Source organism: Pholcus phalangioides, unplaced genomic scaffold (genome assembly GCF_987345545.1).
Source record: "Pholcus phalangioides strain wild (caught in Gottingen) unplaced genomic scaffold, Ppha-v1.0 ptg000015l_1, whole genome shotgun sequence".
Classification (NCBI taxonomy): domain Eukaryota; kingdom Metazoa; phylum Arthropoda; class Arachnida; order Araneae; family Pholcidae; genus Pholcus; species Pholcus phalangioides.
The window spans coordinates 116,971,116-116,988,982 of record NW_028301608.1 but is presented as its reverse complement, the minus strand read 5'-3'; the positions used below and the strand labels follow the sequence as shown (position 1 = coordinate 116,988,982).

The following is a 17,867-nucleotide window of genomic DNA, read 5'->3' as shown; positions in this document are numbered from 1 at the left end:
GCAGCATAATCAAATATAGGTTCCTTGAATGGGATGGGGGGACCTTGAAGGGTGTGAATAGCAAATGGAGGCAAAAATTTTCCACCTATGCCAAAACTACAATTTTTCTACTGGAGGAGGGGCAACAACCTCTATTGCCAGGCCCGTCATTTGGGGGGGGGGGCCCTGGCTTTTGAAAATACACTAAAAATGTATATACAAATATATACATACATTGAGTATATGTGTGCTTTGCCCCCCCCCTCCTCCCCCCGGAAAAAGTTGAAATGACGGCCGTGCCTATTGCCCTTCCCCAGAGTTACTAGACATCATCTTTTAACATGTCTTCATTTTTTATGTCATTTCAAGCATCCTCATATGGTTTATAAAATTCTCCTAATTGTCTTCCTTTCAGGTTTTTGGAATTTCTGTTCTTTTCCTGGGAAAATTATTTTTTCACTCTAAAACAACTCTATTCCAACACATTACACATTATAACATGCTTTGACCAATCGCTTTTAAATTCCCAGAATACTAGAACCCAAGTTGTCTCCAAGCAGGGTAGATGCTATTTTAATTACGACCAAGCTTGCTCCAGGTTAATATGAAAAAAGCAGTCTGAAAAAAAAACTCATCTGGAAGCAGAAAACCACAACATTCATTTTAATTTTGCTCTCCGGCAGCTCATTCTGTGTATTGAAAGGGGGGGGGGGATTTCCTCTTCCATTCATTAATAAGAAAACATTAAGCAAACGACACTCAATGCTGATTCCTTTGGCAAAATCACTGCTGTCAAAAAAAGTAACTCCCAAAAAAGGAAAAAAAAGCCTCCAAGGGTGCAAGAGCTATGCCGAAACGGTTCGCAGAGGTACCCCTCTAATGCACTGTAGTGCGTGGACTTTAGTGCGTGGACAATTAGGGCTACATAGTGTATTATATGTGGGTGTTTTTGCAACATTTACCTTGCATTCCCCGGTTCTTTATCAATTTTACCCCAGTGATCATTGTCATTCATTCATTATTGTCATTGAATGGATGACAATAATGAATGGAACAAGACTTTAGTTAAAGAGTTAAACTATATAAATATTTATTCTATTAACTATTAGTATAACTTTAACAAACAATTATCACAATTAGCCCTTTCTTTCAGACATTACAATGAGACAACAAAATAGAACGCTCTCACCGCTATGTCCAGGTATTCGCGTATTACTTCACATTGTCCACAAGACAGTCCAAGATGTCTCAGGTAACCAGTAGCCTTCTCTACATCACTGCAGGAGACACCCCGACATCAAGTTCAGACGGTTTTGTGTCTTGAAACATGCATTGAGGCTACAGGTCAGCCACTGCGTGGGAAATTGGAGGCGAACGTCCAAGGGTAGCCGGTCTTGCCACTAATCAATCCGTAGGCAACGGGATCACAACGAGGTTGGACTGTCACATGGAGTCAAGCGATGAGGCGGGTGTGGTGCCAAAGGCACACCTTCCAGAGTTTAACACATTGTTTTAACTGAGAGATGATCTGTCTCACACCTCAACAGGGCGTGGCGCTTGAGTGATGAAGATGGGAAGTTAGTCGGAAGAAGTAGTTGGAGGAAGTAGATGTTCGTGCAGATCTGTCTGGTTTTTATACAGGAACGTTCCCACAATGCTTCATGAAAGAACCAATCACAAGGTCGAAGGTGCGGTATTGAGCTTGCGTCCAATTTTTATAACTTCATGAGAGAAAAGGAAATATAGTAAAAATATAACAGAATCTGGCAACCAAATATAAAGACTGCGGTTGATCTGCGGACACATGATCCTGCCGATTGATCCAGGAAACAAAAAGGTAAAACAAACTAAAATCTATTAAAAATGACTAGAATAAGGACAATTTCCATGGGGGCCTAAATGGTAATGTTACATTTTTTGTGTCGTGTAACATGTTTGTATTTGTATTATACATTTGTGTCTTGTAATTTGCTGTTTGTTCATTTTAATAACAAAAAAACCCGGCCTTCAGGAAAAAGAAGCATGAAAATTTTGTTCACTGTACACGTTCTTTCCGAGACAAGGAAAAAGAGATCTGGAGGGGGAACTTCAATTTTTTTTAACTTCCCACCAACTACCACAATCGCGTTAGCTCGTGACCTTGGAAAGTAGTTCTACCTGGAAGTACAAAGTCCTGTACTGTTATTGGTATAACCAGCGAGCTATCAAAGTCAGTGAATGAATATGCTGAATTTTCCGATTTCGTAGAGAGTTTTTTCCTCCTTTGGGTTTCACAATGAAAATAACAGTAATTTAATGGCTACCAACCTGTGCGTTCAAAGACAGCATATCTACGGCATAAATGCGCTCTATTTTCCACAATGCACATTCGCTGGGCCTCAACTAGATGCTTGGTGACCCTGGGCAAGCGCACATTTTGACGCCCCTTGTAATGTTGCAGGAGAGGTTTCAGAATGAAATTTCTCATTTGCTTCATGTGTTTGTGTACATGATTAGCTTTCATCTCATTTGGTATAATCGGGCAAATCAGGATTGAGCTAACTTCAATTTTATATGCCTCCACTCAAACGAAAAAAGTACTTATAAAGATGATTATTATAGTGATTATCACCATTGGTCCTGATGAGATTCTGTAAAGTTTCGCTATTGTTCGTCTGCGAAACCCTTTCTTCAATAAGAGAAAATACTCGATTTCATCACACCAACACGCTGTACTTTTCTTTGAGATTTTAATAACTCAGACCACATAACAAAGCAAAACTCATATGTACAAAAAATACTACCACACAGTTTCATTGCCCATCGCCTTTCTCTTTTCCTCGCTACTTCTAGTAGCCTCTCTCTTTTCCTATGTCCGCCCCAGGCAGATCCCGACACCAACTGTCCCTTTTCTCTCGTCCCCTTTCTCTCTCTTTTTCTTTTCTCTCCCATCACCGTTCAGTTCCTTGCATCATCATCTCTTTCACCTCGCGGTCGGGGGGAGGGGGTGGTTTGTCTCCCTCATACCTCACACGCCCCCTCCAAGAGAGAAACTTGCCTTGCAGAGGCTTGTTTCTTGAATACATCACACAACCCACAATGCGATAAAGCCTATGGCTTTTCTGTCACCCTTCCTCTCGCCTTTTACAATTATAAACAACATTGGAATTCAGCCTTCACAAACCATTTTTCGTACAGAAAGATTATCGCATTGTTGAATTAAATGTTTATACTAATAGGTTACATTTGGAAATATACCACACACAATACTGTCAGACCATATTGAAAAATTATAATTTCCCTTAGACATAAACGAATATAAGACACAATACAACACGACAAAGTAATAGCATATAGCAATAAAATAATAAAAACCTAGGATACAAAAAAAAAACCATAAGAAAAGATACAAAAATAAAATTATTTTCCAAAAATTTTCTGACAACCTAGGTTCTACAATCGTGACAATGCGTCTGGTACCTGGTTTAATAGGCCAGCCTTGTGAACGATCGTGAAATTCCACCTTTGCAGCGCCAGGGCCCAGCGCATTAGCTTTGGGCTCTTGGGGGTGGTATCTTGCATATACGTCAGGGGATTGTGATCCGTTATGATTTCAATCTTGGTCCCCATTGTCCATTTCTCGAATTTCTTAAGGACGAAGAGAATGGCCCATGCCTCATTTTCTATGGTAGCCCACTTCCTCTGTATGTCAGTAAGTTTGTGGCTCACAAAAGCTATGGGCCTGCATAGGTCCTCAGAATCCCTCTGGGTAAGACATCCCCCAACTGCAAGGTCCGATGCGTCTGCGTGCACTTGGAAACTTTTGTCATAATCTGGGTTAGCAAGATGCGTCACGTGACATAGGGCTTCCTTTAGTTTCTGAAACGATTCTTCTTCTATCTCCCTCCAATCGACTTTGTTTGGGGCTCCCTTTTTTGTGAGGTGGGTCAGCGGTGCTGACAACGCCGCGTAATCCGGTAAAGCGGTAAAAGCCCATCAACCCCAACACTGAGCGGACTTGTTTCTTATCGGTGGGCGTCTTTAAATTTCTTATGGCTAGTACCTTCTCTTCATCAGGCCCGTGTCTACCCCTGCCGATCCGGTGCCCCAGATACTTAATCTCTCTCTCTGTAAAGCTACATTTTTCCATTTTGACTGAAAACCCGAGATTTTCCAGCTCCCCCAGCACCAGTGATAGATGTGCCATATGCTGCTTCCAGGTTTTGGAGAATATAATTATGTCATCAATATACGCCTGAGCGTATTCCCGTGTTTTCTGAGGATCTGGTTCATCTGTTTTTGGAAGGTGTCGCTTGCTCCTACCAGTCCAAACGGCATCGTTCTCCACTGGTAGACCCCATTGTAGGTAGCAAAGGCAGTGAGATGCCGACAGTTATCGTCCATCCTTATTTGCCAGAAACCTTTCCGTAAATCTAAACAAGTAAGCCAATTCGCACCCCCTGCCAAATACATTAATTCTTGCATATCTTTCATGGGGAAGGTGGGGCTCCTTGTTACCGAATTTAGTGCCCGGTAGTCCACACACATTCGAATTGACGAATCCTTCTTTGCGACACACACGACCGGGTAAGCGATTTCCGCCTCCGACACTTCAATGAGGCCCGCAGCCAGTAATTCCTGGACCTGTTTGTCGACCTCTGCCAGATACGCCATCGGTATCCTGTAGCAATGTGGTTTCCACCTCGTCACGCCGGGTATGAGTTCAATCTTGTGTTTTCCCACCTTCTCTGGCCGAATGGGTCTTGTGAATAGAGCCTTATGTTTCATAATAATTTCCTTCAATTCCACTTCTTGTTTTTGACTGAGGGTTTGTGCGCCCAGCGCTTCTATCCCCCTCCTGAACTTGGCAATCCTCGATTGTTCTATGGGGCATGTCTCCACTACCCCAAAATTTTCATCCCCTTCAAAAAGTATGTTGACTGAGTTCACGCTGGAGGCGAACCTTCTAAGTTTGTTTTGATGCACATGTTTCACAGTGCCATCTTCCATCTCGACCAGAAAGGAGTACTGGCTTTTTGGCTTTTGATGACACCTGGCCCTTGCCACCTAGCGTATACCTTATTTTGGGAATCCGGTATCAGTACAATGATCTGGCCACCCTGTTTATAACTCCTCACTGTCGACCTTAGGTTGTAATAATTTGCCATCCTATCCTGTTGTGTAAGACGTAAGTTGTGCCTGTTCTGCCGCTCTTTCTAGTCGAGATTTCATGTCTAATAGATAGGCCGACACTGGCCTGGTATTCAACTGCAACCCATCATGCTTTCCCGTCCATGTATTCTTTAGGATCGCCAATGGGCCTTGCGGGGGTCTACCGTATAACAATTGAAATGGGGCTACTCCAGTGGTGCAATTCAGAATTTCCCGATATGCCCAGAGTGCATATGGAAGTTGTATATGCCTTTTCCGGCCCTCCTAGTGTATGATGTGATTCAACATTTTTTTTAATGTTTGGTTGAATCTCTCCACCAACCCGTTTGATTGAGGATATCCCAGTGTTGAGAATTGTGGACAAGACCCTATTCTTCTCTCGAACTCCTTGGTTAAATCTGCATTGAAATTTGTGCCATTGTCTGAGGCTATGACATTCGGTATGCCTGTCCTAGCGAAAATGCTTAACAATGCCTCACAAGTGCTCTTTGCCGAAATATTCGTGAGTGGCAACGCTTCTGCCCACCTAGTGTGTTGATCCACGAGGCACAAAATGTATTTATGGCCCTTCGAACTGCTGTGGTTGATTGGACCAATTACGTCGATATTGACTACCTGGAAGGGCAATTCTGGTCTTGTCACTGGGGTAATTGGGGTCCTTTCCCTCGTTAACACCCGTCTAGTTAGTTGACACTCCTTACATGTCTCACAATACTTCTGGACATCCGTCTTTAGGGTGTCCCAGAAAAATGAGTACCTTATTCTTTCCACTGTTTTCTTTACCCCCATGTGCCCCCCAAACACTGAGGAGTGAACTATTTGCATTATCTGTTCTCTCCTGCTTCGGGGCAGAACGAGCTGTGCTACTCCTTCCCCGAGGATTTTGTCCCGGTGACATAAGAGTTCACCAGCCATGAAGTAGTTAGCCTTCCCCTCCTTCGCATTCTCCAAGCTTCCTGCAAGTCCATACACAGGTTTTGCTCTCGAAGGAAGTCGTCCCTTATCAACACCACCGCCACTTCCCCTCTTTCTTTAGCCCTGCTCTCCTCTATAGTTTCTGATGATGGTCCCTCCAATTGACTTGGGTTGCAGCTGCTATGTAGTGACCCTTCTTCTTCAGCCCTCCCCTCCTGTCCCGTCACCTCGCTCAGGGCACTGATCCCCCGTAAACTGATTTTGCCGTATTCGTTCTGGTTGTCTTCGTTTCCCCTCAACAGGTTACTTACATTTGGCGGTAACAAGACCTCCTCTACTAGATTTTTTCGCTACTGCACACAGGACCTCCTGATGCGTCACGTTGGGTTTGTCCCCGATCGCCATTCCTAATGGGATGCTTGAAAGTGGGCATTTCACAGCGGGGCCGAAAATTCCTCTCAAGAAGATGGTTGATTTTCCATGTGTTGGAATTCTCGGAACTACATCCTGCCTCACCACGGTAATCTCGGTGCCCGAATCCAAGAGAGCCTTAACCAACTTCCCATTCACACTAACCGAAATCCTTTCCAACTTGCAGAGATGTTCCCGGATGGAACTCCCCTCGGTTTTCTGCCCGAACGATCGAACCCTTGCCACAATGGCTCTTTCTTGTTCTTCTATTTCTGTCTCTAATGTTTGCGCTCGATTTATATTAGCCCTTCTTCGACTATCTCCAGCTTCAGCTATGTTGCGCTCCGCAAACACAGGGCAGTTGCGTCGAAAGTGAAACCTCAAGTTGCATTCGAAACATGTAGGCTGCCTCCGATTCTCCCTTAATTGCGTCCATTTTCTACTACCCTCATATGATTTGTTCTCACTGCTGTGCGGCTGCCCTGGTCCCCGTTCGTTTGATATATCCCAATGTTCATCCCTCCAGTTTAACCCCCCGTAGTTTCATCCTTTAGATGCAACAAATGTGTCGCATTCTCTCTCGAGGTTTTAGCCAACCTTCCCCTTGTCGAATACCAGTGTGGGACGCTGTCTCTGGATCCAACGTTTGGAACATTTTATCGGCCACCACTAATGTATTGATGCTTTCGACATCCTGAGCCCCTCTCAAACTAATGTAATGCTCCCATTGTGACGCGAGTCTTGTCGCGAACTGAACGAACGTCTCTTCCTTGTTTCGCCTAGTCTTCCTGAAATTTTCCAGGCAGGTCTGGGGAGAGGGTTGATATTCCCTTAGTACGATTGTTTTTAGTTCATCGTAATCATCGTACTGATCACAGTTCATGCACGTAAGTAGATTCGCTGCCCTTTCTCCTAGCATGGAAATCAAAATCTTTGCTTTTGCTTCCTCCGGCACCTTCTCACTAAGAAACGCTTTTTCTAGGCTGGTAAAAAAATAACTCCAGCCTTCAGGCTCTGGGGGGACCTTTACTGTCAGCATTTTCACTACCCTCAAAACCTCATCTAGGGCTCTAGTTCCCCTATTTCCCGTCTCGTTTGGATTACTCCGATTAGCTGAGTCGATGCGCAACTTCTCCATTTCTAACCGCTCCTCGCTTTCCAGCCTAAACTGCCGTTCCCTCTGTTCAACCCCCCCCCCCCTCTGGATTTCCTCCCTCTCTACTCTTTCATTTTTTATTGTGTCTAAAAGCACTCTAGCCATTTTTTCTTCATATGCTTTGCTGTTCAAAATAATGCTATTCAACTCTAATACCTTTGAATCTGGTGCTACCTTTTCTCCTAGCTCTATGGCCAGTACCCTAAGCTCTTCTTTTCGATACTTCAAAAGGTAGGACATTTTGCTATTGTATATATATACATATATATATGTCTAAAACATTCATGCACACAAAAGAAAGGAATGGTAACAAAATCTCGATGGCAAAACAATGATAAACAAACGATTGAAATTATTCAAGAACACTGTACATATCAAATTATAACCAAGCTCAATTATTGCGATCAAGCTTCGCACTCACCAACCGCAAAAAAAAAAACATTGCATCTCTTTTAATAAGTGCTCGTTCTTGTGAACCTGCTTTTTCCTTCATTCTCACTTTTCAAAAGCGGATAAAAAAAATCTCGCAGAAATTTTTGTATATATTATATATCAAAACTATTATATCGTCTAAGAAGGCTTTCAGTCTGAATTCCAACATCTAACTTAATGAGAGAGAAAAGAACAGAAGCATAGACTTACTCGACTGGTGTTCCTCCACTGAAGTTATGCTCCCTCGTTGCATTCAGGAACTCACTGCCGCACCGACCTATTCGACCAATGTTCGCACCACTGGATACTGTGAAGTCCACAAAGTTCAATGCCGAACCACGATCACACCACTCGATACTCCAAAGTTCACGAAGTCTGATGAACAATCTCTTCGGAGGTGTCACCGCTGCCACCACTGTAAAGTTTCGCTATTGTTCGTCTGCGAAACCCTTTCTTCAATAAGAGAAAATACTCGATTTCATCACACCAACACGCTGTACTTTTCTTTGAGATTTTAATAACTCAGACCACATAACAAAGCAAAACTCATATGTACAAAAAATACTACCACACAGTTTCATTGCCCATCGCCTTTCTCTTTTCCTCGCTACTTCTAGTAGCCTCTCTCTTTTCCTATGTCCGCCCCAGGCAGATCCCGACACCAACTGTCCCTTTTCTCTCGTCCCCTTTCTCTCTCTTTTTCTTTTCTCTCCCATCACCGTTCAGTTCCTTGCATCATCATCTCTTTCACCTCCCAGTCGGGGGGAGGGGGTGGTTTGTCTCCCTCATACCTCACAGATTCCTTTTTCAAAAAAAAGTGTTATGGGTGATGCCTCTGGCTTTCTTTTGGTTGAGCTGTAGATGTCATGATCCTGGTTAGTGTAAATAAGAAGTTGTAAATACATTTATTCACACCACATTGTTAACATTGTATTCATGTTCCCTTGAGAATTCTTCCACAGGCTGCTGTCAGTGTGACTACATTGTTTTCTTTTGAAGGAAAAAAACCCTTGGGTATTAGGTGAACTTAAGTATTCACCCACTTTATTGTATATTAAACATCATTGCAAAGCACACTACTGCTACAAAAATAGGCAGAGTTCTGATAGGGGTTTGATGGGTTATTGTGTGCTACCTATTGGAACCCTGTATCACTAATTATGGTTTGACATTTGTAACTATTTTTGGGTTTCTAGATGATCTCATTGTGTTTCATAATATAAGAACAGATCAAATAAGACTTCTTTTATAATTTGTTAGTAAATTAAGGATTGCCAAAAAAATGGTTGTTTACAAAGCACCAATTATACATAGAGTGCTCTATGTTCATAAAATTGCCTTTCTCTTAACACTTCTTTAAAAGAGGATCAAACAAATTATATCTCTATCAACCGAAATGACACTGAACCCATTCCCTTCAGCTGATCAAGGTTCTATTGTATCTCCAAAAATTCCAATCCCTAGTTATGTGTTCATTTTTGTGATACTTTTCATTTTTAGTTATTAGGTGAAGACAAGTGCTTGGAGATAATATCAAATCTTATAATGAAAGCCAAAAAGGATGCCAATCTTGATCCTGAAACAGCTCTAACTGGATTAGTGAGTATAAATTGCAAAAAACATTATTTCTTTCAATTCCTTCTTGATTGACCAGCCCAAGTTTCTTTATATTTTGCAACATGTTCAATACATGTGTCCTTATATATATAATACAAAGTGGTTATAAATAAGCTGATGTTATTCAGACATACTTAGCACCCATTCTGATAGCAGTATCTCGATGAAACTTGGTATATAGGATACATAGACCATGCGGAAAAAAGAAATATTCGATAAAAAACAAAAAAGTTCAATTTTTGACAGCTGGTGAAAAGGTGTGGTGTTTTTTTTTATCACAGGTATATTTGTCCCATAGTCAAAATAACGTATATACGAGTATTACCTAGGTCGGAATAGTGTAAGTATAATTCAACTGACAACTACTTCGACCTATTTAGTGCCTGTATATGGATGTATTTAATTAAAACCTGGTATACACATTATGTGGACCATGGAAAAAATATACTGTTATAAAAAAACACTGCTATTCACCTGTGGTCAAAAATTTAACTTTTTATTAATCTTTCCTTCCCCCGATCCATATATTCCATGTACCAAGGTTCACTATAATACCTCCATCAGAACAAGCGCTACATGCGTCTGAGTAGTGTCAGTTTATTTATAGCCATCCTGTATCTCTGCAAAATTAAAGTGTGTTTGGAAAGCCAAATTGGTTGGTTTTGAATTGAAAAACAAGATTGATAAATCTCACTCATTTGCCTTCATGGTAAGCAGGAAAATGGCCTTGTTTTAAGATTGTTACGCTGTTGGAAACAGGCCTGTGATAGAGGGGGGATAGGGAAAAACCTTGAAATTACCATATGATTCATAAATAATTTAATTGGTCTTTTATGAGCAATAAAATTTCAAAAACAAAAGAGAGCTGTCATTGGTCTTTCAAATACTTGGATATACAATGTAGTCCTATAAACCAGTGGTTCTCAACCGGGGGCCATATGGCCCCAGGTGGGCCCTAGGATATTCCAGGGGGGCCACGGATGAAAATCTCGCAAAAGGGGAGCCACTGCTACTGATACGGGGGCCACGAAGAAGTTTATGAAATTAAATTTTTTATTCACTCTGACTAAAAAAATTTAATTGCCAAACAAAATGCATAGAATAGCATATCTTTTTCGCAAATTTTCCCCTATTCAAGTAACATTAACGTGAGAAAGAAAATAAAATAAGTTGTTCATGTAATCTCGGTGGTTTTACGACTTGGGGGTGACAGTAGGCCCTGACCCAAACTATAGAAGAGGTTTAAGCAAAATGGAGTAACTGTACAGACAGAAAAGTGTGTGTGTTCAAAGACTTTTCATTGAAGAGGGCTGCCATAAAGAAAGCAGGCAAAGATTTGTTGACCATTCATTAACATTCTTTTGAGTGCTGGTAGTAAATGCAATCCAAGAAGTCGATGAGTGAAAAATGAAAGGTACTAAAAACAACCCATCATTTTCATGCAATACGACGGATAACCATCTAGTTTAGCACAAAGCTATCTTCAGCAGTGATCTGATGGGGAATATGTTCATAAAAATCGAATAAAGAATGATTGCTCTGGAGTATTTTTTTATGAATTTTGAGAGGATGTCAATTCATTGCCTTTGCTGAAAACAAAGTCGAATTCAGTTATACAGTTATAACGAACTCCTAGAGACCAAATCATACATGAGAAAAAATACCCGCAAAATTTAATTTTTTAAACTACATTGCTGTATAACTCAAGAAACTGTAATTGCATAAAATTACTGTTGTTTCAATCGCAAGTGTCCATATGCCATTCCTTTCCATTTAACAGGAAAAACGTAATTTTAAACATATTTAAGACGGTCTTAACGTCATTTGGTTTGCTGATTGGTATCTATATGCAATCCAAAAGGATAATGTATTGGGACTTCCTCTAAGATTGACACTACACCTTTAAAGTTTTTTAATCGATACTGCAATGCTTCCTATTAATTAACTGATCTACTACTTAAGCCTGCTGCTGGCCTACTACTGGCCTTTGATCTTTGAAGAACAAACACACCCCGCTTCCCATCTCATTGAGATATTGAAGCGTTCCCGGAGGATGGGTATGTCTAGAAATTTTATTAGATATCTTCAGAAGATGATAAATGAAAATATTACATAGATTGCACATATAAATTCACACATAATCAATGTTCGTCAATGGACGGATCATAATTTACGGAGGAAAAAAAATCAACTATAAAATCTACATCATAATCTTCCGAAAGTTCTTGATTCCATCCGAAGATGAACACTAGCGTCCATAACACTAATGCTCTAAACAGCGTCCTTTGACACTGTGGTCATAGCCTGGTTGAGATATAATATATATAATCTCAATTTTTACAAGTTGATCAGACATTCAGCAGTACGAAAATGTCGATAGGTGCCTACTACTGGCTTGCAACATCCCAAATAATTTCAATGCAATTTTCCTATCCTGCAAGAACAATGTTGTGGAGATTAGAAAAAAAATTCTTAAAGGACGTATGACCGCATTTACAGCAATTTAAATCCGTTTATTTGAGACTCACTGCGTCTGCTGATTTCTCAGAAAAGTGCAATAAATTCTCGTCCGTAACCGGCTGAATTCATCTCTTTGTATCTGCAAACCTAAAATTTATGGTTTTTAGTGTTGATAATACGCATGCAAAACCAATTCAGTGACGCGTTTTCACAATCTGCAAAAACTGCCTTGATTTGATAGTTTGAAATGATGTCTAAATGCCAAAGATTTGGATTTCGAATCGAAATGAAAATGTCAAATAATTGAAATTGTTCTTCGTATAAATGAAATATTTTAATATTGAAAGCTATATATAGAGATTAATCGTGACCCTAGTCAAACGTCTCATAAATGTCAAATTTTGTCATAAAACTGAGAGTGAGATGCAAATACCCTCCCTTGCGCACAAGTGGAATTTCGAGACATTTACGCACAACCGAGCTCCTGTTGGTCATTCTTCTTTTTTTCTCCCCACCCTTTCTTCCTTTTGTTTCCTTCCTAAATTTATAAAAGTAAAAAGGACATAATCATTATAAAAAGGACTGTTTTCAGATCAAATTGCTGAAGTTCAATTACTTTAGTGCAAAAATATTAAATTTTTTTTGGGGGGGGGGGGGAATGCAGTCAAACCTCATTATAATGAACTCCAAGATACCGGAGAAATCACTTTGTAATAACGCAATTTCATTACAAAGGAATTCCAGATTTTTATATTGCTCCTATGTAAACTTATCCGGGGATTAGGAAAGTTTTCATTAAAACGATATTTTTTTTCCCGTTATAACGGTATTCGTTAAAACAAGAGTCGACTTTATTTCGTCCCAAACTATTTTTTTACGTGTATATGCAAGCTCATGGGTAACAGGGCGTATGGCACTTTACTGACGGGCCGTTAGTCTTAGAGACATACTTTCAACTAGAAAAAGTATCCAAATCACGTGTCCAACTCAGATATGTCATTCATGTTGTAAGGGGTTGTATAGTTATAAAGTAAAAAACTTTTTATATCATCCCCTTGTGCCAAAGAACCCAATTAAGACGTTGTTGCTCTGTCTTTCCCGATGCCGACTAAAATAATTTCACGTTTCTAAGTACAATATTCACCGAGATATGCGAATTCGAAAAATTGAGAAAATTTGGGAAAAGAAAAACAACGATAAAATGGTTTCCCCGTATTTAATGCTGTTTCCCCCCCCCCCCCAACTTTCTTCGAATATCTCAGGGAATATTGCACTTAGAAATGTTGAATTTTTTCGTTGGAGACGGGGAAACAACTTTCACATTGGGTTTTAGGGCACAGGGTGTCCGCATAAAGAGTTAATATTTTTATTTTAATAACTATGTAACCCTTGGCAACATGAATCAAATATCTGAGTACTACACATTATTTGGGTACTTTTTCCAACTGGAAGTATGCTTCTAGAACCAATGGTTCGCCAGTAAAATGCCATATGCCCTGTTATCTATGCGCCCTGTATATTAAATATAGTACGGACTGTTATGTGAAATATTGCCCTGTGTTTAAGCCAACTCACACGTTGCTTCGTCCGCCTGCGAGAGAGCGGCCACATTATGAACCAAAAAGCGACTTGACGGTAGCTTGTCATCCAACGAAATATCATATTTTTGCCGTATCAAAATTGATGTCAACAAACCGATAATTTTCTTATTTGAAAATCTGCTTATTTATATTTTCCGATGGGCTTGAAATCCTGATAATGAATCATTATTATGTTCACACGAGCAGTTTTGTCACTACGTACATGATTTCTCTGGAATGAATGGTTCAAACAAATATTCAAAAAAAATTCACACATATTTTAGTTCATTTTTTTAAATTCATAGTAGGTCTACAACATGAACCTATATCCTTGATACATTTATTATTGTTGAAAACTATGTGGAAGGTTTAACTTTTCAATTGTGATTCATTTGTGTGGCTACTCCCTCATTACTACTTTTATCCGCACGAAGAGAATAAAATTAACAAAACTGCTTGATACCACTTTTTGCGATTTTTATCATTATAAGAATGCGTATTTTGGTAGCCACAACTGACATTTCTCAATGAAACCATAATCATTTACATACAAAAAAAACTAATTTGGAAATAATAAAAATTTCATCCAGTACAGTAACTTGATGACATTGTGCCGTCTTCAAGCGCAGAGTTTACATTGATTGAAAATGATTTATTCTATTTTTTGCTGTATTCTATTATGTTTGTGTTTTGCTTTTTCATTATTTTTATAAATTGAAAATTAATAAAATTAAATTCAAACATATTTATACTTCAGACAATTTTTGAATAACTATCTTCTAATGGGAAAACGGGGGGGGGGGGGAGAAGGAAGGGGGAGTAGAAAGTTATTCATGTTCGCAAAGGGGGGCCACAGGAATGAGAAATGGGTGAAAGGGGGCCATGGACAAAAAAAGGTTGAGAACCACTGCTATAAACGATGCCCTCTACATCAATAATCACCTCTATAATAATTTTACTTCTGGTCCTGATGCACTCTCTTCTCATCGTCTTAATAGTTTCTATCTATAAGGGGTTATTCAAGTATTATGTCAGAATCGAGGGGAGGAGGGGTTTCAGATTTGCTGACTTTTGATGACAAGGGGGAGGGGTTTGAAGGTTGCTTACGTCATCAACCACCCTTTTTGAAGATATGAAATATTCTAAGCTGCTGACGAAATTTTGCTGACAAGGGGGAGGGGGTCAGTGTTTTGCTGCCTTTTGCTGACAAGGGGGGAGGGAGTCAAAAATGGCTAAAAATCTGCTGACGTAATACTTGAATGGCCCCTAATGATAAATCCTACATAACACATTTATCTGGTTCCTTGAATATCATTATGCATATACATTCCACTGTAGTACAATAAACCTGTCTTTGCACTAGGATTTATAAAACTGCCTGACCCTATGTCTAAATTACTGGTTTCAGGAAAAACTGTTCCGAACAAATCACTACTGTTTGCAAATGCATAGGAAAATTGTTCTGCCCTAAAACTGAAGGTTGTATACCCAGCAAAGTATACCAGTTAAGTAGCTGGCAGCGAGATCGGTTCGCAGATTTCCCCTAAAGCAACAGGCCTACAGATACAATTATTCAATTATTATACTTCACACTTAGCAAAATTGATGGCGCACTACACATAGCAAGCGTTACACAGAAAAAAGGTTTCGCGTTAGGTTCACTATATGTACACATACATTACAACATGTAGCAGTTCAAGAAAACAGTTATTTTCCAGATATTATGCTTTCCTTATATTATTCGGAAAATAACTGTTACCTTGATATCTCGAGCTGAGAAAAAGCCATCTATCTCTCTATGTAGCAGTTTGTCACAAATTCCGCAAAGGAATATAGACAAGGTGCATGTGTGGTTTAGTAATGGTAGTAACTATATGTAATCTGGGATTGAACATTTGAAATAAAAATTATGGCATCCACCAAATCAATTAAGCCTGTGTGGGACCCAAACTTGCCGGAACGGACGATTCCTTTCCATTAATCATAAATTAATCACAGTAGTATTGGTGTACGCAAAGGTGTTTTGGGGTTCTAACCCCCAAGCCGAGATTATAGTGTTATTTTGCAGGAAAAAACTTAATTCCCCCCCCCCAAGAAGAAAATAATCGAAACTCCCCCCTTGAGAAAATTCTGCATACACCTATGCACAGTAGACCTATGTTATATTTATAATTAACAACATGAATAGAAGCATGTAATTTTAGATCGTATTAATGCATATTTTCTTTCTTCCCCGAATGTAAGGGCCTGTGTATGAGCGGATGCGAGGTAGAAGAAGGCAACAGACATTTAGAAAAAGTGTTTTTAGAAAAGTATCCCAGCTTAACCAAAAGCTGCATTGTTGCGAGTGACACAATCGGGGCCCTTTACAGCGCAAATCCAAAAGGTATACTTTTTGTTGTACTCCAATTTGGAGTTTATGGTTTTTTTTTTTTCCCAAATATCAAGGCATCACCTCTAAGATTTGTAGGTGAAATGTCCCATTTCAAAATTAGAATAACTATGCTGAGAAAAACTGCCTGCCACCTATGATCATAAAAAGTTAAAGTTCTCGCCAAAATGAAAACTATCATATTCTCTTAATCTAGCTTCGGGAAACATTGACTCGGATCCATTTTTGTTTAAATAAATATGTTAGTCAAATTTTATTAGGTTGATTGAAAGCCAACTCGAAACAGGTAATTTCAGTTATCTTCTGAACTTTTAAAAAATTTTGATTTTTTTTAGATCAATAATGATGAATGAAAATCATGCCAAAAACAGGATATTTCCTTCATGCTGGGATGTATGGTCAAGGAAGAAAATATAGCTGAACACCTTCAGCAACACTAATCATTTTTGACTCGCTGTCCTTGGCCCAAGCCCCTCCCTCAAAAATTTCAATAATTTTACGCCTACAGCCAGATCACAATTAAATATTCTGCTAAAAGGAATTCTGATTGCCTTATTGAAAAAGAGTATTCCCCCTTCTGAGAAAAGTTCCTACTGGGAGTCAGCCCCAAGGCGACTTCATCACCCTCAGATCCGAAGACACCTCCATGTGCTGGGCTTATTGATTCACTGATAATATATATTGATCATGTGCCACCCACACACACACAAGGACAGCCTGACAGGGCTCCAGCACAGGAAAATCCTTTAAAAAAAATTCACCATGCGGGGCCTATGAAGAATCTGGCCTTAAAGCCTACCAAAGATACCAATCTATTGTGGATTGGGAGCATGCATCCCTTATTTGATGTGCTTTGTTTGAAGGGGTAGCAACTTATCATAGCGATAAGCTATTTATGACGAACATAGCTCCGTCACGTGGTAATAATCCATGTGGCACAGGGCCGTAATCACGGGCGCTGGAATAGGGAGAGCGCCAAATTCACCCTTTAACTGTTTCTTCAACACTACACGGGACGCCAAAAAGCTGGCTCGGCCGGATGACGAAGCATTTAAACGCATTGTGCATGTGCAAAAATGTGGCTTCTTGAGTGCTGAGCATACATGCCGTATTTTGTAGGTCATTCCCGTACTTTCATGTAATTTTTGAGATTCGACCTTTTTTGTAAAAATATCCCATTCATTTACGTGTTCTTGACCAAGCCTACTGGAATTTATATTATTTATTAATATCGAGGATTGGAAATATTTTAACTCATAAATTGTGTGGACTTAAAACTATATATAATATTCGTTTCACAAATTTGTGTGTGTCGTATTATTGAGCGTTTTACTTCGTGGAACTCGTTTTGACGATAATTCTTGATGTGTCCCGTTTTTTCCGTATTTGGATCTAGAAAATATGGCCAATCTAAGCTATAATGATGGGGGCTCGTTCTGGGTTAGAAAATTGGAAGGTGGAGCTTGAGTTATGACATCATTAAAAAAAGGTGTGTTTTTAAAATCTCATTGGTGTAGAGGACTTAGAGAGACTAATTGAAGATAGATGGCGTGACGCACAAACGAAGAAAGAGAGGAGAAATAAAACGCGGGAAAAAGTGGTGTTTATTTGTTATGTTTACTGGCGTCGGAGTTCTAATCTTTAGAATATAATTTATGATTTAATGATGGTTATTATTTGACTCACGGACGTGATTTTCATCAAGTCAAGGCAAAATCACAGCATCTATCGTGGTATCTTACCGCGAATACTGACACGACGTGCGGTCCATTTA

General features: G+C 39.7%; 1 protein-coding gene across 1 annotated transcript in view; it reads left to right on the top strand.

Annotated features, from left to right (window-relative positions):
• Nucleotides 1-17,867, top strand: part of Nagk (N-acetylglucosamine kinase) — a 58,547-nt gene that overhangs the window by 7,620 nt on the left and 33,060 nt on the right. Inside the window, exons 3-4 of the mRNA XM_089245289.1 lie at nt 9,545-9,643; nt 15,946-16,087. Coding sequence (XP_089101415.1) covers nt 9,545-9,643; nt 15,946-16,087 — 241 coding nt within the window. The remainder of the gene's footprint in view (nt 1-9,544; nt 9,644-15,945; nt 16,088-17,867) is intronic.